The 21902-nt window shown below is 42.4% G+C and overlaps 1 protein-coding gene across 3 annotated transcripts in view; it reads right to left on the bottom strand.

Annotated features, from left to right (window-relative positions):
- Nucleotides 1-21902, bottom strand: part of LOC311506565 (voltage-gated potassium channel KCNC1-like) — a gene marked incomplete at both ends in the record, with an annotated part of 49214 nt that overhangs the window by 20032 nt on the left and 7280 nt on the right. For all 3 annotated transcript variants that reach the window (XM_084570566.1, XM_084570565.1, XM_084570564.1), the window contains 3 exons: nucleotides 6780-6992; nucleotides 10103-10964; nucleotides 13177-13308. In XM_084570566.1, coding sequence (XP_084426692.1) covers nucleotides 6780-6992; nucleotides 10103-10964; nucleotides 13177-13308 — 1207 coding nt within the window. The remainder of the gene's footprint in view (nucleotides 1-6779; nucleotides 6993-10102; nucleotides 10965-13176; nucleotides 13309-21902) is intronic.

The raw sequence follows: 21902 nt of genomic DNA, 5'->3' as shown, positions 1-21902 counted from the left end.
GAGTGATACCAAGTTGAGCGATGTATTCTAATAAACCTTCAGTGGGAGAGAGGAAATTTTTAGTTTAAATTTATTTTCAATTCAGTTCAATTCAAGTCAATTTTATATCACACCAATAGCAAAAGTGTCTCAAGATGCTTTACAGAACCTAAAATCTCTAGCAGAGACCCAACACAAAGAAGCCACAACAGCTCTCGTTGCGGTATTTTGGGACATGTGGAGGATTTAAATTGATTTCATATCAAGAATTTACAGTAGTCCAGCCTAAAACTTACAAATGCATGAACTACTTTTTCAGAATTACTTTGAGACAGGATGTCCTCAACTTTTATAACATTGCACAGGTGAAAGGAAGCAGTCCTAAAGGCTTTTGTTGATGCGTGTGTTAAAGGACATGTCCTGATCAAAAATAGCTGCAAGGTTCTTCATAGTAGGACTAAAGGTCAAGGTAATGTCAACCAGAGTGCCTCTATGATTAGATATGTGTTTCTGATGTGTTTAGGACAAAATACAATGACTAATAAAGTATTGTCTAAGTTTAGAAGTAGAAGGCTGTAATTCATCAAATCCTTTACGTCTACGAGACATGTTCGATGTTTGATAAATTGCTTTCATCTGGAGTCACAGATAAATCAAAATTGGTGTCACCTGCATAGAAATAGAAGTGTATGTAAACACTTCCTAATAATATTACCAACGGCCCTAGCACAGAACCTTGTGGAACTCCAAGACTAACTTTTTTGTATGTAGAAGGATCATAATTAACCTGATTAAATTTAAATCTATCTGACAAATTAGATTTAGCTTTTTACATTTCCCCTCATCTCAATTGCACATTCCTGACTTTGTAGTAAAATACTTATCAGTGACTAAGATCCAACAGAATATGCATAAAAATAAGTCTATGACTGCTGGAAACCTTCACCGGTGCACTGTCCTGATTGAAATTTTTCTAACACATCTCACAACCTCACACAATTCACTGTGCTGGAATGGCTACTCTATACAGATATGGCCACTCAGAATTATTGCAGACAGCCAGAAGCCTTCTGGCTACCACCTGGTTGCCAGCCAGTTCCCAGCAACCAGCTTCCCCGGACATGTTTCTAGATTTTACTGGGCATTTATTCAATGGCAGTGTTTTACCAAGAGATGGCACTTGGGAGAGTTAGGGTTAGGGGTTGAAGCTATTCCTGTGGGGGCTGGGAGAGATGTTGATTGCAGCCCATTCAGTATAGACAAAAGCTACAGTAAAACTAATAATGTGTTTGGGCTGTCTCTCTCAGTTTCTCACAGAAGATGATCTCTCTCTGGCAAAAAGATTAGTCTTTACTTATGTGCTTCCCATAGGAAGTGAAAACACTGGAGACAACCGCGCTTGGAGAGCAAAGACACCCTGAGAGCTGTAGACTTGATGAACTCTAGATGAAGGCCTCATAAAGCAGGTGATGGGCTGCATAATTCGGCAATGTTTTCAGTTTTCACACAATGACACACGTGTGAACACTCCAGACATAGTGGTAGAAACCATTTGCTCTAGAAGGTCCTGATTAAAATAGTATGTTCTTGTTGCTGTTAACTAACTAAATAAGAAATCAATCTAAACAAGAATTAACAATTAAAAGTATTTAAAATGAGTATCCTGTGTGCCTATCATTATACACCGATCAGACATAACATTATGACCACCTTCCTAATATTGTGTAGGTCTCCCTTGTGCCTCCAAAACAGTTGCGACTCATCAGAGAATGGACATGGGCCTTCTGAGGGTGTCCTGTGGTGTCTGGCAACAGAATTTTGTTAGTGGGGGCCTTTGGGTCCTATGGGTTGAGGAGAGGGGCCTCTGTGGATCAGGCTTGTTCCAGTGCATCCCACAAATACTTGATCAGTTAGGGATCAAGGAAATTTGGAGGCCAGGTCAACACCTTGTGCTGTGTTTTTTGAGTTGCTCCTAAACCATATTTATGTCTGGCTGCATCCTGCTGGGCATGGCTGCTGCCATCAAGGAGTGTCATTGCTATGTGATGTGGGTTCCTGGTCTGGTCTAGGTGGGTGGTACATGTCTAAGTAACAGCCACACAAATGCCAGGTCCAAAAGTTTCCCAGCAGAACATTGTATTGTCACAAGATGTTATTTACTTCTCCTGTCAGTGGTTTTAATGTTGTGGCTGATTGGTGTGTAATGTAGCAACATGCGGTTAATAATTGATGTGATCATGTTGATGTATAAGGAGCTGTGTGGAGTTAAGTTACTATTTCCTCAACAATCACCTTTGTCTTTATTTTCCTTTGTTAAAGGAGTGTAAAACTAAGATCGTATCTGGAGATGAATTTTAATTCTAGGTGTGAACACACATACCAAAAGCTGGTATCTTGCAATCGGATTGCCCATGGCGGATAAACAGGGCCTTAGTCAACTATAGATCGATATCCAATCTTCCTGTAAATCTACAAAAAGTCTACAAAAACTTGTTGCTAATCTATCTCCCCTGCACCCCTTACCCTTTCACGCTTGCCTGCAGCTGCATGTTCTTGATATGCAGAGCTGCACGTTTCTCATCCATAGTAATGGCACCACCAGCCCGCTCAGTATTAATTACTTAAAGTTATCAGTTCCTACCTTAATGTTATGCATAACCCTGGGATCTGTGCATTTTACCTGACATATTCATAAATCATGCCAGCTAACCCACCTGTATTATAACTATTATTGTTACTGACATAGTTTTACACACCTGTGCTCTTGTTTATTCTTATAATAGCAACCGTATGAGCAGACTGTCTACCCTGTAAGCTTTAGTACAACGTATATTTTGAATGCTGGCTCTATCCATTTGTTTTATGCATCATCAACCTCCCATGTATTGCGCATCACCTAGTATCATGTGCCCTTGTTGGCTGGGATCTGCTCAAGTCGTCCTATTTTTTTGAGTTTTTCATTGCCACCACTGCCTTAGTACCTTCAGACCCTGTCTTCTGTGTGTTAATGATGCCACGTCAATAAATTTGAATTGAACGTGACGTGGACTACCTTCTTTCACCTGTGCAACATTGTCATAATTAGGAACATTCTGCCTAAAAGTGATGCTGAAAAACCAATTCAAGCATGAAAGGATGTTCTGCAGCAGGATGTTCTGCTCAAGGTTTTTCCAGCCGTCACCTGAGTGCTTGATTGGTTTCCGGCTCCGAGTTCTGGCCTGTTATTGGTGTTATGTGAATTGAATTGAATTGAACTGAACTGAATCAAACCGATCTAATGAGTTCTGATATAAACTAATCTAGTTTAGTCTTCTTTAATCCAGGCCAGTCTAATTTAACCTAATCTAAAATGAATCCAGAAAAGTAGTATAATCCACCGTCATTTAATCTGGTCTGATCGTGTCTATTCAGGTTGAATCTAATCTAATCTAACGTGCCGGTGATCAAATATTTTGTTTACACAGACAGTTGACCAGTTCAGTGCAGCTGAGTTGAGATTCTGTTATTGATTATAATTAATGCATTGTGTGGAAGTGTCACCTCTGTGGTGCTGCGGCAGAGGACTCTCCAGCAGAAAGGATGTCACACTACTGGACTCTGAGCCTTCTGCATGTATGGGTGTCTATGCTGGTGTGTGTTTGTGTGTGTAGTCTTGTTTTTATTAAGTTGTGAGTTCTGTTCTTGCAGAATATTCACGTTGTGGGGTCATTTTTCTGGGGTTAAAACCAGTTAATGCTTGGTTTTAGGGTAAATGTTACAATTGCGTTAGGGTTGGGCACTTACTTGAGATGGTTGGGGTAAGGAAGGGGTTAGGGAACACAGTATGTCAATGGAAAGAAACACAAGTTTGTGCCTATTTGTGTGAGAGTCAGGGGAAACGTTGTATGTGGAGTGTGTAGTGTAGTGTGAAAGAGGTTAAAGGTCAGGGGTTATGGATGGATGGATGGATGGATTGATGGATGATGGATGGTTGGGGATGGGGTGATGGGGGATGGCGTCGCTTTGCACTTTGCTAATGAGAGAGAGGGATATACAGGCAAGGATAGAGCGAGGCTGAGTAAAAACAAGTGGAATGTCAGGAGGTGAACGAAAAGCAGACATGAGCAGAAATAGGAAAGAATGGAGTGTGGGGAGGAGAGTGAAAAAGAATGAAAAGTTAATGAACTGCAGAGTAGAAAAGCAAAAAATAGCGCACTATACTAGAGTGGCAGAGCGAGGAAGAGACCAACCGATGCAGAAGAGTGATTTGATGACTGAGGACACGGCGACAGTCATCATGAGACATGTCAGGTCAGGTTTTGTTTTTTTTTTTCTCTTTAAAACTGCAAATTTACACATGAATCGTTTCATTTCAAAACAACATGGTCAAACACAGACTTAAATGTGCTTCAGTTTGTTACCACAATGCTGAACGACTCCCTATATTTTTCTTACTATCAACAAATCCCATGAAAAGATGAAAACAAAGAATGAATTTCCAAGACTCAAGATCCAGAAACTGTAAAAATCAACAACTCACAGTGTTGTGGATCACAATGGGCAACACATTCTTTCATTACCGCATAAACACAATGTTGTTCATTTAGATGATGTCCCATATACACTCAGATACATTCTAATGTAAGAGTCCTGCCCTAATCCCCCTTCATGACTGTTTAATAAGAATGGTGAGGTTTGTGGTGTTGTTAAACTGGATTGAATTAAAAGTGTTTCTGTTATTTAGCCCATAAAGCCTAAAGAACATGTTGTCTCCTGTGAGCATGCAGGCCTTCTTAAGTTGCAGAGTGCACCGGTGCATCCTTCTTTTTTTATTTTCTCAGAATAACTCAGATAGCTCTCTGATGGATTTGTCTTGTCTATCCAGCCCTAGGATGGCCTGTTTCACTTGCAGCGTTACCTTGAACACGTGCTGTGAGTTAACAGGAACGCTTTCCAAATGCAAATGAACTTTGAACTGCTTCACTTATGAAAAACTAATAAAGAGTCTGACCACTTTTGAGTCCTTAAAACAAAGGGGACAGTGGTTGTAGTTCATAAACCCTTCCTCCAGTTTGTACGTGAGCACTCTCAAATTCAAGATGGACACCTCTTTCATTATATAACTGTAGATTGACATGATTGCACATGATTAAATCTTACTTTTGAGTGAGAATGCTGTTGGCTGTAAACTGAATAAGACAAGAAAACACTGAGCTGAGGGAAGATTTCTCTGTCTGGGCCACAGTAATCTAAAAACATAAAAAACAGGACGCCCTGAAGTGCATGCTGTGTGAGTGGTCCTGAAAAATAAAACCATCCTAAGTATAAAAGGCTAAAGAAAGTCCTGAGACTTCAGTGCTTTGGGATTGGGTGAGGGTCCAGGCTGAGACTACTGAGATCCTGTCTAGGATCTGGCAGTATGATCAGCTGAAATCGTCAAATCAATGCCTACCTAAAGCAGGCGTAACCCAGATGTGGACAGGTCAAGCCACCTCCAAACTGAGGAACCCTGAGGCATTTTTTGAAGTTCCACCAACCTTGAGCTTGATGTAAACATTGAATCCTAAGACTTCTTCTGACTGAAAAGACAAACTGGACCACTGGCTTCTTCTTACTTAACTCCTGACATTTACTGAGCCGCAAATATCAACATTAGACTCTAAGTCATAACTTCTGGGACACGATATGGTCTTCAAGTTTAATGATCAGCCCATTAGAGCTGCACATGATCTTCCAGTGTCAGCCCTCCAAGCAAGCGAATGTCCTGTTGGTTACAGAGATGGTCTGATCCCAAGCCTAGGAAACATCTGTTGGCAGGTGTCTGACCGCTCTGGTTTCCAGCCTTCTGCCTTTACTGCATCCTACCTTGGGGCTCAGCTCACTTCAACCTCTGGTTTTGGAGGCTTTGAACCGGGACAGGTGCTGCTAGCATTGTCACGTAATGCTTAGAAAGTAAATAAATATGGATAACGTGTAAATTTGACTTTATACATAGTCTGTGCTCAAGGAAGACAAAACTAATATCTCTTTGCCACTAGGCCATGAGATCATTTATTTTAGTCTACTTTGTTTTTTATGGGATTTGTTGAAAGTAAAACAAAAGAACAGGACAACATAAGTGTTGCATTTGTCCGCATCTTGAAACCTCTCTGCATCAAAAATGACACGTGACAGCAAATAGGACAGGGACATGTTAAATTGACACAGTTTGGCTGTTTAATCACAAGGCACTTTAACATGGAGAAATGTGTCGCAGCAGACCAGCGTCGTCCTTCGAGTAATGTTCCATGTTACCTCTGTGCATGGATACCTTTGTGTTCGAGCACAGGAAATCCAGCATAATCGATATCAGTGCAGATGACGGCGCAGCAGCACCCTCTGCAGCGCAGATGGAGGATAAATGCATGGAGGGGTCTCCTTCAACTACAGCTACATGATTCAGGAGCATGGATGACCAGGATCATTTGATCAGTGACATTTAATGCACATGGGTATTGTATGTTACGCTGCATGTTCCACAGGAAAGACTTCTTGTGCTGCTGATGCTGCTGAGCTTAAAACGATGTATGGGAGTGACAGGTAATGTGAGGGGTAGTGAATTTGTGTTGATAACCCTTAGCACAATGAATGCACCTGTGTTTAAAATGATTTTTTTGGCACCTTTAAAGTGGATCTTTATATAGTTAACATGAGCATTCTTATTATTTTGTGTGGATTGATGTGCGGAGTACACACAATACATGTGAGTGCATATCCATAAAGATCATGCAAGCACTCTCCGCCCCCCACTCCTCCTCCTGCTCCCCGCTCCGCCTTCCTACCTTTCCGAACATTCCCGTCCGTTGTGCGCTGGAACTCCCCTGCACTCAGCAGGAAGCAGGCCCGGTCATGAGGGTAGCGCTCGCGGCTGGTGGTGGAGCCAAGGCCCCCTGTGGCTGGGCTACGCTCATCCCCGAGGACCTGGTCGATGGTCGGGCAGTCCTCATTGGCCAGGGCCGCCGCATTGGCTGCTGCATCGCCGTTTGGCTTGGAGTCTGGGAAAGGATGGGGGCAGAGACATCGGGTGGGTGTGTCAGACAGCAGCAGAGGCAAAGAAATAAAAGGAATTATGTTAAAAAATGATTTTTAAATGGTGCTTGAAATGGGCAAAAAAGCCAACAAACAGAATGTGAAAACGATAGATAGTATGATACATTTTGGGGGTATGTAGGTAGAGAAAGTTGAGAGATTGAGGGGGAAAAGAAGAATAATGGTTGTTAAGGAGAAAACTGAGAGTGGGGGAGGGGCAGTAATAGTAGCAGAAAGGGTTGAGAGTATTAAAGCAAAAAAAAAAAAGATAAGAGCAGAGGTGGTGAAGAGCGACTCCAATGAGGGCAAAGAAAAGAAATAAGAGGATAAGAACCAGAAGCCAGCTAACTACTACGTCCTCACCAATATTTTAACCACCATATATATATGTAAATCCCTTTGCAGCTGACGGTTGCTGACGCTAGTGGACCAGTCTCGGGTCACGTAGGTAACCTTCTTATATATTTACCACCTCAAATGTTTCCAGAAATGAGCAGAATATAATAACGTTGCTAGGAGCTAGCCTACGCTTGAACGGTGACAATTCACAGATTGGAGAGGAGAGGATGTGTCAGCTGATCAGCCACTAACCAAACCTTTACAATTCATCATTTTAGAGAACAGTGACCCACATATGATTTAAATCCTGGAGGGGAACCCTGCGAAGGTTTTGCCAATTTTGATGAACACGTCAACCATATTAACACATATACTCTGTGGAGAGATATGAGTAAGGCTTGGTTTATTCCTCTGGGGCTTTCAAAACGCTAGTCGCCAATGAAATTTCCTTTTGTTTTCTTTGTATACTTCAGACATTGACATCGGGAAAGAGAGTGAATTGTGTTGGAGTTAGAGGTAATAAATGTTTACTGCAGTGCATAAAATAAAGAAGACATCGGAGGATATTGAACCAGCTGAGGCAGAAGGAGGGTCTTGTCTGGCCACTGAGAGGCATGGACTAGGAAATAAGTTTTAAATATTTTCGGGGAATGATGGCAAATTGAGAAAAGGCATAATGCTGTTAGCATGCCACTTCCCATTTGCCTTTCAATTGTTTGTACTTCCATAAGTCACTGTTCAGATTTAACAAAAATAAATCCCCTAAACATTTAGTTTATTCCAGGTATTCAGTTCAGTGATAGATGTCAGGACTCAGGTTTTCTCTTCTCTTGCAATACAATTGCAGATAAAAAAGTTCCCCTTCAGTTCCTGATTAAATTGCTTGTTCCTAGAGGCCTTCAGTGGGTTTTTAAGATGCAGTGAGTTACTCTTACTCTTTTTCCAGTTTCTTTGACCCCGAGGCTCACATTACATTTTCTGTGCCAGCCATTCATCCCAAATTTTGTAATTGATTTATAAAAAATTAGACCCAAAGGCAGCAGTGTTCAAGTACTACTGTTCGCACAGAGTCTCGTTTCTGTCCTTGTGATTGAATGTCGAAATTTCTGAAGCTCAGACAAATGTCTTTATACCCTATATTTTTAACACAGTCATCATGGTTTCAAGGTTTTAGGATTTGGTGTCATTACAAAAATATTAGCTACATGATAGGGAATGAAACTAAGTCACAGCACCATAACAAAAAATACATCTTGGTTTACTCTGTACATCAGACAAGTGCTGCCCAAATGCAGCAGTACTCAGGTCGCTCTTTCAGAGAGGTGCTCATCTCGGCCCGGCCTTCAGTGGCCTCAAGCCAATCACAGTCTTTCATATCTTTCTCGGACAATTGACGGCCTTAAGCCATTTACATGCTCTCATTTCTCTTCCTGTATTCTTTATGGCCCTCTAGACTTTCATTTTGTCCTCTAGACACGTCAGGACTCCTTTGTTCATCTCTGTCTGAACTATATTTCTCTGAATATCTTTACATTCTTCTACGTTATTTTCGTATACCCTAAAGACATGTCAAATTCAAGGGAATCAAATCAATCCTGGCCTATTTCTGACCGTTGGTATATTGCACATACACACACCACAGATACTACAAATCCCAGAATGCACTGCAACAGCTGGCACATCAATACCTGCAAGCCCAGCTGCACCTCACTGCTGATCTATTGACACTGTCATTAGAGGTCAGCGGCCATCCACGCCCGACACTTTTAATTAAATTTAAGCAAGCTCAGCAAAAGAAATGGGCAAATGAAAAGTGGACTCTAAAAACAGGGTTTTTTAAGATAGGTGTGTGTGGCGGAAGATGAGACAAACAAAAATAAACCAGGACAAGGATCTAGACAGTCAGCAAAAGCTTAACAGTTAAAAATTAGTCTGCCGTCACAGCAGACTAAAAGCGAAATCCCGGAGTGAGGCTGCTGCCAGAGCTAGATTGGTTGTGGTGGCCAAAGAAATAGCTAAATCATCCTGAGGATGGTCCCAACCGAGGGATAGTTTGTGAAGGAGTGCATGATTAAAGTGTGCACCGTAATGTGTCCAGACAAAAAGTAAGCATTTTTTAAATGTGAGCCTCAGCAGAAAAACTGTTGCTGATCGCGTATGGGAGCTTGCCACCGATTTACGCAGCTGATGGGAAAGGGAAAAGACTTCGCTGCATATTCCCTTGCTGTGGATGAGAGCACTGACACGACTGATACTGCACAACTGTCAGTCTTCATCCTTGGAGTGGACTCCGGTTTATGTGTTACCGAAGCTACTTTTGGGAAGTAAATCATTGTGTGGCACAACCACGGAAGTATCTAAATGTGTAAAGTAAATGAAACTGAGCTGGGACAAACTGACGGGGCTTAGGACAGATGGAGCAACTGCAAGGTACGCTACATCGAACACATACAGCCTTGGAAATTAACCATGCACCAGTGTTATACCAGCCAAAGTCTCCACCAATTTCAGTCTTTTCTTGAGGAGATAGAGATTTGCTTTTTCCCCCTTAGATAGATAAGTTGTTTGACTCTAAATTGATTAAATGAATTTACTTTGCCGTCAAAATGTTCCAACAACTAAGGCTTCTTTTCTTTCTGGAAAAATAACATGGTTGTTATTTCCCTTATATATACACACATCATGGGGTCTCAAGATCATTTCGCATGCCTGAACTCAGTCCTGTTCAGTTACTCACCTGCCCTGTTGATCTCGATGATCTCTTCCTGTGCCAGTGGGCAGTCTCCGGTGCCCATTATGCTGCCAGATCCCACCATGCCTGGCCCTAGCACATTGCCCATCAACCTGTGCGGTGAGGCAGTTGCCATGGCAAGGGCATCTGGCTTGCAGTAGTTAGGGCTGCCCGGCTGTGGCGCTCTTGGGATGTGTTTGTTCCTCTTCTTGGGGAGCTTCTGCTTGGCCATGGCCAGGGAGTAGTACATGCCGAAGTTGTTGACAATCACGGGCACAGGCATAGCAATGGTCAGCACACCCGCCAGGGCGCAGAGGGCACCCACCAGCATTCCCGACCATGTCTCAGGGTACATATCCCCATATCCCAGTGTTGTCATGGTCACCACGGCCCACCAGAAGCCAATTGGGATGTTCTTGAAATTGGTGTGGGCTGCGGCCGTCGGATCATCTGGGTCGGCACCGATTCGTTCGGCGTAGTAGATCATGGTAGCAAAGATAAGGACACCCAGTGCCAGGAAAATGATGAGCAGCAGGAACTCGTTGGTGCTCGCCCGTAGAGTGTGGCCCAAGACCCGCAAACCGACAAAGTGGCGGGTAAGCTTGAATATACGCAGGATGCGGACGAAGCGTACCACACGCAGAAAGCTCAGCGCATCTTTGGCTGTTTTGGAGGAGAGACCGCTCAGCGCCACCTCCAGGTAAAAGGGCACGATGGCCACAAAGTCTATGATGTTGAGGGTGCTGCGGAAGAACTCTGCCTTGTCGGGACAGAAGATGACGCGCAGCAACACCTCAATGGTGAACCAGATGACACAGACACCCTCCACATATGTCAGCCAGCCATCTGTGACCACCTCATACACTATCTGTAGAGTAGAAGAAAAAATAAACGGTTACTTGATTTTATCATGCCTTTACTCATTTATTTATACATTCAGCACTGCCATTGGATAAAACAAAGCAGTGTAAAGAGAAGCAACAATCCCCAGAAAATACAAAGAGGCCATTGGATACAAACCCATCAGGGTTGAGAAAAGGAAAAGCAATTGAACCCATGCTTCTCTAGTGGAATACAATGATAGTAAAAGACATACAATTTGGGCATGAGACAGCATGAGTTTAGGGGGCTTTGTCAAGGTTAAAACCCAGTGGTGCTGTTATTGTTATCTTGGCTTGAGGCCTAGAGACAAATTTTTAGACAGGAGCTTTTACCTCGCACAAGAGGGTCGCACCACAGGAAATGTTGGATTGAGCATTTTTTTGGAGGGAGTCCCACAACAGGGACCCTGTGGACTCCTTATCAGGATGTCTTAGCCTGTGTGTCTTCATTCCTTTTTTAATCTGTCTCTATTACGTCACACAAAATCTATAAAGAAATTGGTCCTGAATGGCTTGAGTCTTTCTTTATTATTAGCATCTCCAAAGAACCCATATGGATTGGTTCACTGTCTGGGTTAAGTGGGGGGGATATAATGTTTTGCTTAGTCCCGTAGGACATGTTAGATGTTAAGTGGACAGCTGGTTCCCACAGTTGTGCTGAATGTGTGACATAGTGTATGGGGACGTGTAAAAACCTGAGTGACTTTGGTCTGATTAATGGTTCGGAGAATCTCTGGAATGGCAATGCTTGTTGCGTACTGGTGAGTCCCTACCAGTGTTAATTTCATTAACGGAAAAAAATACTTTTTGCGATTTTGTCACTCTCAGTGTTCCTCTGATGGATTGTTTTGTTTTCTAGCCTAAGGATGGCCGGTTCACATACACCGAGAGCCGCTTGTGAATTTTGTGGCATCATTTTGAAAGACCCTCAGCCCATACGAAGATATCATGTACGTCATAACATCTTAACATACCAAATAACATTCTAGTCCCGTCTCGTCTCCTTAACAGAAAAGGGCTCTCGTTTCGTCATCACATATTAGTTTTAGCTCAACAACATCTCGTCTTAGCCACTTAATTCAGCAGTTTCACAAAGCAAACTAAGATAACCCCACAAAGATTCAACTCCAGACCTTTGACAAAATAATAAAGCAATATTCCACACGTATCCACGAAGCAGCTTTTGTCAATGTCCATTTTCCTCTGGTCTCTTAAAAACAGAAGGCTTCATATTAAAGAAGGTAATCTCTAAAGCCATCCTCAGTTGTAGATGGGATTTGAATACCCTCCGTTTAAAAATAAATCCTCGGTGTCAAGACCAAATTTATTTTATAACTATAATTTAGTTGAAGACAAAACTGTGTCAGCGAATAAAAATAGCCTGACATAACTGTATCATACAAAGCCCATTGTGTAGCGTAAAGAGGGCAGCAGCCACAACCAAAGCACAACAAATATTCTATTTTTGGCTGCAAAAGTGATCTCAAGAGTCTCTGTGCAGCCTTGTCCGGCATTGTCGGACACTTGTGTGCAGCTTTTCGGCAGCACAAAGTGACGAAAGCAAGCAAATAACAAAGGAGGCTCTTCTGATTTAAGATTTTCATCTCACCCTAACATTCAATTAAGACTAAACTTGGATGGCAGATATATATCGGCTCATACAGTCCATACATATTTTGACACTGACACAATTTTGTATTATTATAAGTGTAGATATTGAATTATTCAATAAATCTGGGCCTAAAATGGAGACTCACGTCTTTAATTTGAGGGTATTTACTTCAAGCAAAGGTGTAGGTAGGAATTAAACCCCTTTTTATACACTTCCTGTCTTTTCACGGGCTTAAATGTAATTGGGCGAATAAGTGTAATCGTAAAAGTTCATTTTGAAGGCTTTGTAGAGAATCGATGGCAAATTTGTTCCCTGGCTGTAATATTTGCAGTGAGTTCAAGTGAGACCTTTAGACTAAGACACAGAAGATGCGAGGCAATAGCCTTTACCCTATGAAACTGTTTTGTTCGGCGTGATCAATTATTAAAAAAAATAAATAAATAAATTGTTATTTATTATTAATTAAAGTTAATTCATGAACATCACTAACAAGAGCAGGTAATATTAAAAACCACTTCTTCTCCCCCAGTGACACACTGTGAATCCCATCTGAATGGCCTCAAACACACCATTTTACCAAAACTCACCTCCTCACGCGTCACATTGTCAGTAGTGACGTTCTCAGTTTTGTTGTAGATGGTGTTGAAGGCTTCGTGGGTCTCCAGGCAGAAGGTGGAGATGGAGAGGAGGATGAAGAAGAGTGAGCCAAAAGCCACATACTGCATAAAAAGAAGCAGAGAGATTGGGAAGAAAAAAAAAAAAGGTGTTATATTTTGCGCCTCAAGCGTGCTCCTTTTTTTCCCCACAAGTAACATAAGAAACAGCACAGCCACATTTTTCTGAGCCTTTGTAACTAGCGTGTTCAACCCATTATTAGTGGAGGAGGAAGGAGGGATTTGAGCCTTTGCGGTATTTGGAAAGATGTGGTGATGCCGAGGGGCTGCAGATAGGGGGCGCCAATAGCACACAGAGGAAATTGGAGGAATGCTGTTATTTCTGTCCAAATGTCCTGATTGCTGCAACCCCATTGATTGCATTGACGGACAAAGACGGACAGTGTAAAAGGAATGAGATAGGAACACACGGCGTATCTTTGTATGCATCTGTATTGGAAAAAAATGAAGTGAGACATTTAATACACGGTGTATGTACAGAAATCAAGGGAATATGTGAACCGTTCAGTGACTGTGAGCACCGCTGTGAAGACGTGTGTAACATAGAATTTAGATAAAATGCCTCTTGGTGTGTACGTGTTGGGGGAGGGGCGAGGGAGTGTCAGGTCAGGTCTGAAAACAGTCAGATGAAGACTACTTCTGATCCTCGGGTAGCACATCAAGTCCCACAGCTTATTATCATGGTCTAATTTAACACTGCTATCTGGAGCTGCCCTGGATACTCACACTCGCAGATTTGCTGCCATAATTTCAGGGGATATTACATCGACTTACATTCATTTTCTAGACACTTATGGTCAAACACATTACTTGCCTAAGACTAACCCTAACCCTTAATCTTAACCTAAAACTAAAATCCCGATAACCTTAACATAACCAAACCATATCAGTGTCTTACATAAACTCTTAATTTAATACGTTACATTAAAGGGACTTACGTTAATGTGAAAGGAAGTCGAGTCCACACAATATGACAATGTGATTTATATCCTCTCATGTAGTTATGTAGTCATGTAGTGGGGACATAAATCATATTGTCATAGGTACACTAACGTAGTCAGGCATGCACACACCTGCAGGTGGCCATAAAAAAGACATCTCCACAACCCAGCCTACAACATTTTTACAAACAGCCTACTTCTATAATTTAAGTAGTCAATGCACCAGCTGAAATCAACTGAAAACAAAGCAGCATGATCATGGAAGGGAACTCCATCGGGTAAAAGAGAAATATGACCCGAACCTAAGGTCTTTGTATCTGCTGGTAATGCATCTTCACAAAAGGTCTGCGTCACAAAGGAAAAAAGGGGGTTAGAGGGGATTCCTATCCATATCATATGAAACAATTCTGCAACGATTTCAAAAACCGTGCAGCTGGCTTTCAAATGCACAGAAAAAAAAAAAAAGATTCATTACTTGCAAATTGACAATATTGAACTGGCAGTTATAAAATCCCAGCATTTACTATTTTGCAGGTCTAAAGTAGCCGAGTGGACATTTACGATGAAAAAAACAGCGCTATCCTTAAGGTTCAGTTAAGTATGGGAACAAAACCCTGGTAAACACTGACGTTTGTGTTAAACCAGGCGTGTCATTCAATCACAGCAGGCGTCAAAATGTCCGTGTCTAAAGTCTTATTTGCGCCTGACTAGTATTACCTGGGGACTGTAATTTGTAGTAATTGTGGAGTTCATCTGTGCTCTTAATCCTGTGCAAATCGCCTATGTATGTAACCTGTAAAGTAAAAATTATACACAAATAACACACCATATTTTTCCAGAGGTCCTGTGATATAACTAGTCCCGTGGAGCTGATTTAAATATTGTAATGTAGTCCATAAATTCTCCTGCAGACAATCAATAGAGACTTATCACGCCATCATCATCATTTTATGTAATGAATATATTTTTTTTATTATTAACCTGAATCTGCAAAAGCAACTGTCGCCACACCCAACACACATGAAACGGGTTAAATTTCCTAATGGCGTGATGCCCCCAGGTAATACTAATCTTAGGGCTTAAGTATAGGGTCAAAATGGGTCAACACTTATTGAAATGAAGATTAGGCAAAAGTTCAGTAAGGCAGATCTGTCCCCTCATGATCTGTGAATGTGGGCTGGCGCTCTGCTTCCTTATCGCTTCCATTTTCCGATGCCGTCAAAATCAATCTGTCCTCAATTGCTACGTCACTATTTTTATCCGATGGAAGTATTCGCCAGCCTTCTTCCAGCTAATCATTCCTTTGTCCTTGTGCTTTAAAATCACTGTCACTTTGTCCGCAGGATGTCCGTTGCGCAACCCTCCTCCTCCCTATCTCCACCTCGCCATGGTCATCCTAGGAGTCTTCATCAGGGGTCTCCTTCAGCCACTTGACAATGTCAGCTTGTTCACCTCTACCACTAGCATCTAGACTCCGGGGGGTCATGTAAGGCATATTTTCTTGGATTTTCAATTCACTCATATTTTGGGACTGGTTCTGTGATGCGGAAAGTCTTGGAATTCAGTGAAGGAGGTGACTAGAAAAGTTTCTCACACAGATATTTGTTCCCAAACATGCACAGCTTGCGGAATCACTTCATGTGGAAACTGTACAATGGACACATAGTCTGATATTGCCGTGAGCGTGCCATTGCACTGAAGGTATATTAGCTCCATATGGATGATAACAGGTGCTCTTTCCATATCAACCTCCAATGGATTTCAGAGCCACTCCAAATTAAACTCTTGAGCTCCAAGGTGCGCCAAATGCGCATCTGGGAGCACAATGAATTAGGCAGGCTCTTGTACCAAAGCTGAAACGTTCAACAACATGTAGAGAAGACCAGTGAACCAGTAGTGAGGAGTAGATGATGAAAAGGTGGAAGTCCAGATGTTACAATTATAGGAAGAGACCAGAAAGAAATGTGACTGTCAAATAAAAGGTCACTTAAATGAATGAGTTTCCATGGTCCCAAGAATAGGTTTTACTGTCAACACACTGTACTTTGATTTAATGAACATGCTGCTATCTTTACTGACCAGCTGTCTTATTTTAATTATATGTTTTGGAAACAATGTTTTATGTTAAACATGACCTTATTTCATGATGGAGTCATTGGGACATCCTGATAGTATGGAATTATTAATTAAAATAGTCTAGCCTTGTGGTAACAAAGGTATGAAATAGTTTTCTGACACCATTCTGAGACAGGTTGCTCCAAATGTTGGCAGTATTGTGAAGGAAGGCAGAATTAAATTGCAATGTGCAATGTATTCACGTTGAGAAAAAGACATTACCAGAGTAATTGGAAGTGATTCATTTGATTGATTTAATAGTAGTAGTAGTAGTAGGCCAACATCGGAAATCTATGGTTCAGAAGGCTGAGCTGTTACCAAACTGCCAAAGATCTTATCGAAATAACATTAATTTCACGACAAACTGAAAGGTAGGGAGTAAGTTACTAAGTTGAAGCACAGTTAGCCTGATGCTGCTGCTCAACATCACACCCTTGGATTTGCCTCCTCTCCCACTAGTTATACTCTCTTCCATTGATAAGCCAGTTGGAACCACATGTATTCAATCACCTGCTGAGAACAAGGAAACTGGGAATGGTGGTACACAGGTGAGAAAAGAAAACACCGCACACACACAAAGCACATGCAGAAACACTGATGGCACATGACACCCTCTCCCGTAAGACCAAACCACCGTTTGGCCAATGAGGGTCCCGTCACACAAACTGACGGTGGTCTCACCAACAAGGCAGTGCGCTGGCCATGACACTATCTGTTCCCCTCTTGTACTTGATCCCAATGCCAACATCTTGTACCAACAGGGCCCAAGTCGTTGGTTGTGGTTGCAGATCTGGGCTAGAGGGACAAGAGGGTTGTGATCAATAAACAGTTACTGGAGAGGAAATGGAGCCAACATAATTGCAAGGTTGCAAGGTAACGGCCAACGTCTCCTTTTCGATATCTGAGTAGACCTGTCGACGGCGTTTGAAATTCACAGAGAGGTAATGCTCAGAGTGGCCACGTCTCCCTCACCTTATTGAACACAGAACAGCACCTCCTCCAGAAGCACTAGCATCAACCTTTAGCTTGAATAGCTGGAAGGAGTCAGTAGCACCCAGGACAGGAGCGCTGCAGAGGAGAGACTTGACATTTTCAAGAGACATGTTTATAATCACCAGTCCGCACAAAAGGGACTGCAATGCTGCACAGCTGTGCTTAAGAAGGCAAACCACACAGAAGCTCCTACAAAAACACCAATACTAATTAGCCATGCCCAAAAAACATTTAAACTCACACTCTTAGTGGTGACACTACAGTACCAACACCAATATATGTACACATACATTAGTACACAACAGTACAACACCAAACAGGATAAGTTGAGGTAGGAGAGATGCGTGTCTCCACTTCAGACAACAGTCTATGGAGTTATTTCCCTTCGTCTTGAGATCTGATGAGTTGTTTCAACCACACTAAAGTGACATAACCATGTCGTTCATCTGTGCTCAGTTATGGTAATTTTTTAATCAGTAGTTACTTTACTGTCTACCATACAGGGTACAGGGACTCTTCAAAAACATCAGTATGAGCAGAACCAGGTGCATTAGAACTAAACCTTGATCACACTAGTAATTCATGTTGTCTTGTGAAAAGGAAAGGTCTTCTCTTGCCAACAAGGTTGTACAATGCAATGTCTGTCTACGCTATGAAACACAATTCAATATAGCAGTTTTTGGCCAAACACCAAACTGCACAATCATCAACTTCAAAGGGCTATGGATACTGATGGAAGACCAAAGACAAGTTCAGGCAGGCTGAATCCAAGAGATATTAACTTTGCATCATGGCAAAGTGGACAAAAGGCACACCCTTAACCGCAGTCCTTGCCTGTGTCTTGTGTAAAGGTATTTCCTTAGCATAGATGACATCATTCAAGTGCACACAAGATAACAAGCACTGGACACCGAATGAGAAACACTTTAGAGAGAAAATGACTTCCCTGATTCATCTGTACAGTTTTTGGAAGAACGGCAACACACTTGTCAACAAAAACATACTGGGTCTTTGGGGAATGGACCAACACAGTCTACAATGGCGCATTTCAGCGGTTGACCAACAGAACGTAACGAGCACGAGGCACCACTTGGTTCAGTCTGCCAACAAACTGATAGGTATGGCAGGTTTTGCAAAACGGCACTCTTCATTTAATTTCATTAGTGGCCAGAAGAAATGTAGAGTTGCGAACGCAGTCTGGAGTTATACATCATGAGCAGTGACAGATTCTGCTACACTCTCAGGCTGTTTTAAAGGCTGATTCACTACTATCAAAGGGTACATTCTCAGATAAGGTAGAAGCAAGAAGTGGATCAGATAGACAAAATAGGAGGATCATCTCAGGTACTTCTAAGTTTTGTATTGTCAATAAAATCCATGTGTATACCCAAACTAATACTCTTCACTTAAAGAAACTTAATGTTTTCTTCCCTCTTTACCCCCTCCCCTTGTAGGTGGAGGGCAGAGTTGTCAGTGCACTTTGAGTTCCTGGAGTCCTGTATAGTATCCCTGTTTTTTGTGATATTATGGTCCAGGTTATTGTGAGAACACCATTCTATCAGATTCTGGACTTCCGTCCACTAATCTACTATAGTGGTGTCATCAGCATATTTGACGATGGTGTTAGAAGGATGAATAACAGAGCAAACATGGCTGAATAGGGAGCCTAGGCAAGGACTAAGGACACATCCCTAAGGTGCACCGGTGTTCAAGGTGAGAGAGGATGATGTAGGGTCTCCCATCCTGACAGTCCAGGGCCAGTTACTCAGGAAATCCAGTATCTAAAAGCTGAGCTTAAATCCACAAACAGCCTTTAGACAGAGGAGTTTTCTTGGTCCAAATGTGTAAGCGCTGCAGGAAGAGCTGTAATGACTGCACCCTCTGTTGATCTGTTTGCTGGATATGCAAACTGATGTTGGTCAAGACCATCAGGCACGCAGATTTAATGTGGTAGAGAATGTGTCCCTCGAGGTATTTGAAAATGATGGGGGTTGGAGCCACTGGGCAATAGTCATTAAGGTAGTTCACTGGGCTTTTCTATGGTACTGGGGTGATCATGGTTCACTTAAAGCAGGTGGGAACTGTAGTAGCAAGAGGCTTTCCTTGTGTTCACTTGTGTGGATCTGACAACACAAGAGTGTTGTTCCAACTACACGGGGTCATCCTTCTCTTATAGCATGGGGTTTTTGCTGGCCTCTCTGTTTGGGTGGTCAAAATGGAAAAGAAGCAGTTTAAGGTGTCTGCTGCCTGTGGGAAGACTTTGTAAGACTCTCAGAGAGTCTTAATCCCTTTTCAGATGCATCTGAAGCTGTTACTGACACTATGAGCTGCCTGTATCTAGACTTGTCCTCACAAATGCCCTTCCTCAAGCTTTTCCATGTAGATCCCCACATCTAAACACTGAATCCTGTGTCCCGGGAAAGGTCCTGACAATGTCGTTGAACCACAGTTTTTTGTTTGGGGAGCACTTTGACCATTTTTGTCACGGACACATTCTCAGCAAAAAAAAATTGGACAACCAATGTGTGTCCCTCCAGTTGTGTCACCTCAGGAAAAATTTCCCAGTCTGTACCTTCAAAGCAGGGCTGAGGTGGCTCCCTTAGTCCACTTTATGACTGTCCTTATTGATGGCCTCTGACTACAGCTGAGTGCTTTGAATAATGGGATCGGGGACAGAGACCGATGATCCCAGATATGGCAGAGGACTGGCTATGTAGGCGTGTGTGATGTTGCAGTTGACTCGATCGTTTCTTCTCTCGTTGGGCAGTTTACACGCTTGTGTAATTTGGGCCGGACGGACTTCAAGTTGGTACGATTAAAGTCTCCTGCTGCTTCAACAATGTTGTCTGGTTGATCCGCCAGCTGCTGTGTATTTTGTTTTTTTACTGTCTTGCACACCAGTTGTTGTTTATATATATACATATAGTCGTCCTCCTTTGTCTGTCCTATCCTAGAATTGTCCTATTCGCTCTGAAGACAGTGCAGAGTTGTAGTTCATCCTTTTTGTTGTTAAGTGACCGTGACTCTCATGGGAGCCCTAGATCTCCAGAGGGATAAAGTCATATTGGCCCTAAGTGTATTGATAATTGTCAGCTATCATTAGCAGCTTAGTCCAGCTATACCATGCGCATTGTGATACCTGTACAGAGGCACACAAAAAATACACAATATTGGGCGCTAAATTGCCGGCAGAAATTGCTGCTCACTCGCAACGGCAGAATCAGAGAATTGTAAGGCTGTTTTGTTTCTGAAAGCATCGAGGAGAGCGTAAAAAAATTGCAGAATTGTTACTGGCCACACTGTGGTGCTATCGTGGCAATTTTTAATTCGATTTAAAATTTCGGCATTAGCTTGCTATTTGCCACTCTTGGAAGCCTTTACGCTTTTAGCTATAAAAAAAAAAAACACATATTTAATATTGTTTAAATGTCAAACCTTGTTCTATATGCTGTTTTAATATAATGTGAATATTTAAGAAATACGTAGGTCATATTCCGGTCTCATACCACAGCTCCTTATGGTATTCTTGCAGCTCTATCTGCTCAACAGTGAGCAAGGGTGTATAAACTCAGCTAGTACGGCAGAGGGAGATCCGCTGCATTTCTCACCTCCGTCTCACACACACACACACACACACACACACACACACTCCCCGCACAGCACATCACAGCAGATCATTCTGCAGTAATATGCTGCATGTGTGAATGTGCTCTATGTATCGAGGCTACTGGCTTACTGCACACGCTGTTTTCACCACTCAATTAGCCGCTTTTGCCACTGCAGGTGTCTCTGCGCTTTTGATGTGCGTGTACGTGTTTTTCTGATTATGTAATTGTCCCCCTTGCAAGGCGAGAGGACGGTGGAGATCGCTAAGAGGTGAAAGACTTTCTTTCTTGTCATCAAAAATAATACGGTGTCCCTCCCTCCTTCTTTCTCTCTCCCTCTCTGCACCCTCTCTTCTTACATCCACGCTTCCCTCTCGGTCTCTCTCCCTCCTGCAATGGGTGACACGGAGAGAAAGAAAGCTCTGTCGCAGCATTATCCTAAAAAGCACAGAGGGGGAAGGGGTACCCTGGTGGACATATTGCCTATAGCACAATAAAATCACCAGGCAGGGACGGGGGGGAGAAAGAGAGAGAGAGAGAGAGAGCAATGCTAAAGGATTTAAAAGCAGGAGGAAATCTGAAAAACGCCAGGAGATAAAAATAAAAATAGAGAAGTGTGTGTATGATTGAATGTCATCATCTGGTTGTCGGTGTTTTACTGCAGAGGTACTGAGATCCTGCAGACCTCACCAGTGTCATGTTCCATTCTGTTGGTTGCAAGCAGTGTACCTGATCCATAAATAAAATTGCCTCACAGTCACAGTCCAGGTCCGTCAGCAGCAAAATCTGGTAACTGCGCACTAGCCGGGGCAAGGACGGTCCAGAATGCCGATGCTCCCAAAAGATTCCCAGGTAGTGTTGGGAATATTGTCAAATTACGCACCTGTCCACTTTCAGTTTGGTGTCTTTGAATGCAGATACTTTATGTGCCAGCTTGAAGGCAGTTGTCGTTTCGCCCCTGAAGGAGCAAACTGATTTAACACAC

Source organism: Chelon labrosus (genome assembly GCF_963514085.1).
Source record: "Chelon labrosus genome assembly, chromosome: 21".
NCBI classification, from domain to species: domain Eukaryota; kingdom Metazoa; phylum Chordata; class Actinopteri; order Mugiliformes; family Mugilidae; genus Chelon; species Chelon labrosus.
The sequence above is the reverse complement of the archived record's forward strand: the minus strand, read 5'-3'. Positions and strand labels throughout refer to the sequence as shown.